We start from the raw sequence: 2,829 nt of genomic DNA on the forward strand, positions 1-2,829 counted from the left end.
AAGACATAAGCAAAAGCCTAACTTCTTCCCCTAAGGTTGGTTCCACAATCAGCTGTGATTCATTGCAGAATTATCCCACAAAGTATCACAGCCTCGTCAGAGAACTCTATATATTGTTCGAAGAAAATCAGGAATATGGATAACTTAGAAAAAGAAGTATAGACATTTGTTAAGTAACAGAATTGCGTATCAATGAATTATACTATGAAATAAGAGATGGTGGAAATATTCAATTGAGCATCTGCAATTTTTTCAGTTTGACAAGTTCTGTACACGGATTTATATAGATAGGATGAACATTACTTACATTAAGTACTAAGATAAAGAATCAATAATGAATTGGTGCTGGGCTACCAATTCTCTTTAACGATTTTAGATTTCTCAAGTATGAATTTCCCTTCCTTGTACTTCTGTGTTTGCTCATAAGCTCGTTCATATTTCCAGCCCAAAACCTCATTGCAATCCCCACAGTATACATCAGCAACAGTATGAAGACCAGTCAAGAGATGTCTGTCTTCTTTAGGTCCAACATTAATATTCATCACATGAGTAAACAGAAAAGCTCTGCCATTTCTTCCCTGAAAAGCAATATTTCTTTTCTTTGGACGATTCTCAGAAACAAGATGACCGCAAGTAAAACTAACTATTTTAAAATTATCTGACTCTTGAAGCGCAAAAGAGAATTAGTCCTTCCTTCTCATTATCAGATTAACGATTATGATTTGACTACTTCTTGGACTAAAAGAAAATAATAATCATTATTCATTACATCCCATGAAAGCTGAAGTCAAGACGTGGTCAAAAGCATCAATAAGAGTGAGCTAATTTCACCTTATTTTTCTTCGTTTCTCATTTGGTTTTTCCTTAACTACGAGTGAAAGTCATCCTTTACTTTGAATTCAAGACAAATGAGGGATTTAGTTAATAAAATTCATCTGAAAACACTGATCTCAAATTGATGACAATTGGGAACTAGTACTGAGTAATAAGAGATCAGCACCTCTACTCATTCCGATCAGAGCCATTGCAAGTATAACAAATAATTTTGATGTTTGCGTGAAAATAATATTATAGCGACTTCAACCACCATAAATCATGTTTCAAGAATCATCCATTCACAAAACAGTAACAGAAAAGTACAGTATTTAGACATGAGAATAACTACAAGTTAATAAAGCACATATGGAATTAATTACCTGAAACGCCTTAGAGACTATATCATCATGAAGAGAAACATGATTGCGACATTTATAGCAGCTGTACAAGCGAGGTCCGACCAATTCATCCATTCAACAAAAATCCAATGATAATTCCCTCACCGATCACCTACCCCAGAAACCCAAATGACCAAATCCTACAGGTAAAAGTTATACAGCGGAAACTCAACAAAGGTAAAAACTTTAACTAGTGGAGCAAAAGCTAAAGCATAATCCAATCAATCTGCAGAGAGAAAGTAAAGAATTAAAAACAAAAAAAATTACCTTAGAAGAAAATGCAGACGACCCAGAATTCTGCTCTAAAGGAAAATAACAACCCCGGATAGGTTTAACTTGCACGGCCGTGATAATAATTTTTATACGGAATTGGGTGAAAATACCAATCACGAAACTTGGAAAAAAAATTAAGCTGCTTTGACAAAGACAGGATTACTTTTCATCAATTAACAATACATACAAATTACAATTCAAAATAAAATATTAGTCAAGTAAAGAAAGCTATCCTACGAATTACAGCAATACAATATGTAGGTCGTAGGATATGACAAGAATCTGAGCTGTAAAACCCAATTCAAAACCATCACTGAGGACAGTTATGTTTGTTAAGAAAAATCAGAAATGGAAAGAAAATGAGTAAAGGCATTTTATTCTTTGCTTGGACTCACCTACCAATATGAAAATCAGATACGGATAAAGATAATAAAACAAATATATGGTACTATTTTAATGCTTTTGAATATTATACTAACCTGTTCAGTGCGCACTCATTTTCATACTTGCCATTCTTGATTAGAATTAAAGGGTGAGTTAATTAAGAGGATATGCTCCTGGTTTTGAGTTGATTTTGTTGGAAGAGGGAGAGTTCACTGTTGTACACAGCAGTTGAGTCGTATCGTGGCAGCCCTGCCGCCCTTTGATTTTGGGTCGAATCTTTATTGGGCCGAACATTTATTTGATGGGTATGACTCATGAAAAAGCCCAACAATGGTCCCATTCAAGTAGCTCTGAGTCTCGACTGATGGCTTTTTCTTTCTACTAGTATTAGAACCCGCGCGATGTGCGAATATTATCAAATAATATTAGTCATATTAGAGTATAATTTGATATATTTGAGCACGTTAGAAGATTATGCATTTTAACTAAATCATAATTATCGTCTTATCTATTCAATAATAAAAGTTCAATGTTATTAAATTAAATGAATCATATAATTATGGAATAACTTTTGAGTGTTACTCAAATATCGTAATTATATAGGTTGCACTACAAATAATATGAAAATATAGCATGATCCAAAACGAATAAAAAAAATTCTTTATTTACTAATTATCTAGCTTCATTTGTTATTTGCCATTCATCGTCATTACAATCTTTAATCTCTTCTTACTTGTAGCTCGTGATGAAAATTATAAAGCGGTTCATTTGTAAATACATGTTTACTTAGAAATAGTCACATATGAGATTATAATCATCTTGACTTATAATGATGATAAAAAAATAAAGTGGTAGAAAATTACTATACATATTTTTATTAAAAAAATTATATTTCAATCAAATTCAAAAACTATATCAATAGATTCAAAAACTTATCCTTCAATTCAAATTAATTTTT

The 2,829-nt window shown here is 32.2% G+C and overlaps 1 protein-coding gene across 2 annotated transcripts; it reads right to left on the bottom strand.

The window, feature by feature from the left end:
- Positions 1–217: 217 nt before the first annotated feature.
- On the bottom strand, positions 218–2,123 carry LOC104102110 (protein yippee-like At4g27745). 2 transcript variants are annotated; one of them, XM_009609732.4, is made up of 4 exons: positions 1,967–2,123; positions 1,482–1,626; positions 1,197–1,354; positions 218–578 (listed from the first exon to the last, which is right to left on the bottom strand). In XM_009609732.4, exons 3-4 carry the CDS (start codon positions 1,287–1,289, stop codon positions 351–353), a joined length of 321 nt encoding a protein of 106 aa, XP_009608027.1. In that variant the 5' UTR covers positions 1,290–1,354; positions 1,482–1,626; positions 1,967–2,123; the 3' UTR covers positions 218–350. The 2 variants fall into 2 exon arrangements, with proteins under 2 accessions (XP_009608027.1, XP_070053354.1); XM_070197253.1 differs by lacking the exon at positions 1,482–1,626 and having other exon boundaries at positions 1,967–2,122.
- Positions 2,124–2,829: the final 706 nt, after the last annotated feature.

Source organism: Nicotiana tomentosiformis, chromosome 3, assembly GCF_000390325.3.
Source record: "Nicotiana tomentosiformis chromosome 3, ASM39032v3, whole genome shotgun sequence".
NCBI classification, from domain to species: Eukaryota; Viridiplantae; Streptophyta; class Magnoliopsida; order Solanales; family Solanaceae; genus Nicotiana; species Nicotiana tomentosiformis.

Excerpts from the sequence above, each read along its gene's own strand:
- LOC104102110 (XM_009609732.4), bottom strand. The coding sequence starts at position 1,289 with ATGGATGAATTGGTCGGACCTCGCTTGTACAGCTGCTATAAATGTCGC. Across the intron at positions 579-1,196 it reads TAGTCTCTAAGGCGTTTCAG|GGAAGAAATGGCAGAGCTTT; the intron begins GTAATTAATTCC and ends ATTGCTTTTCAG.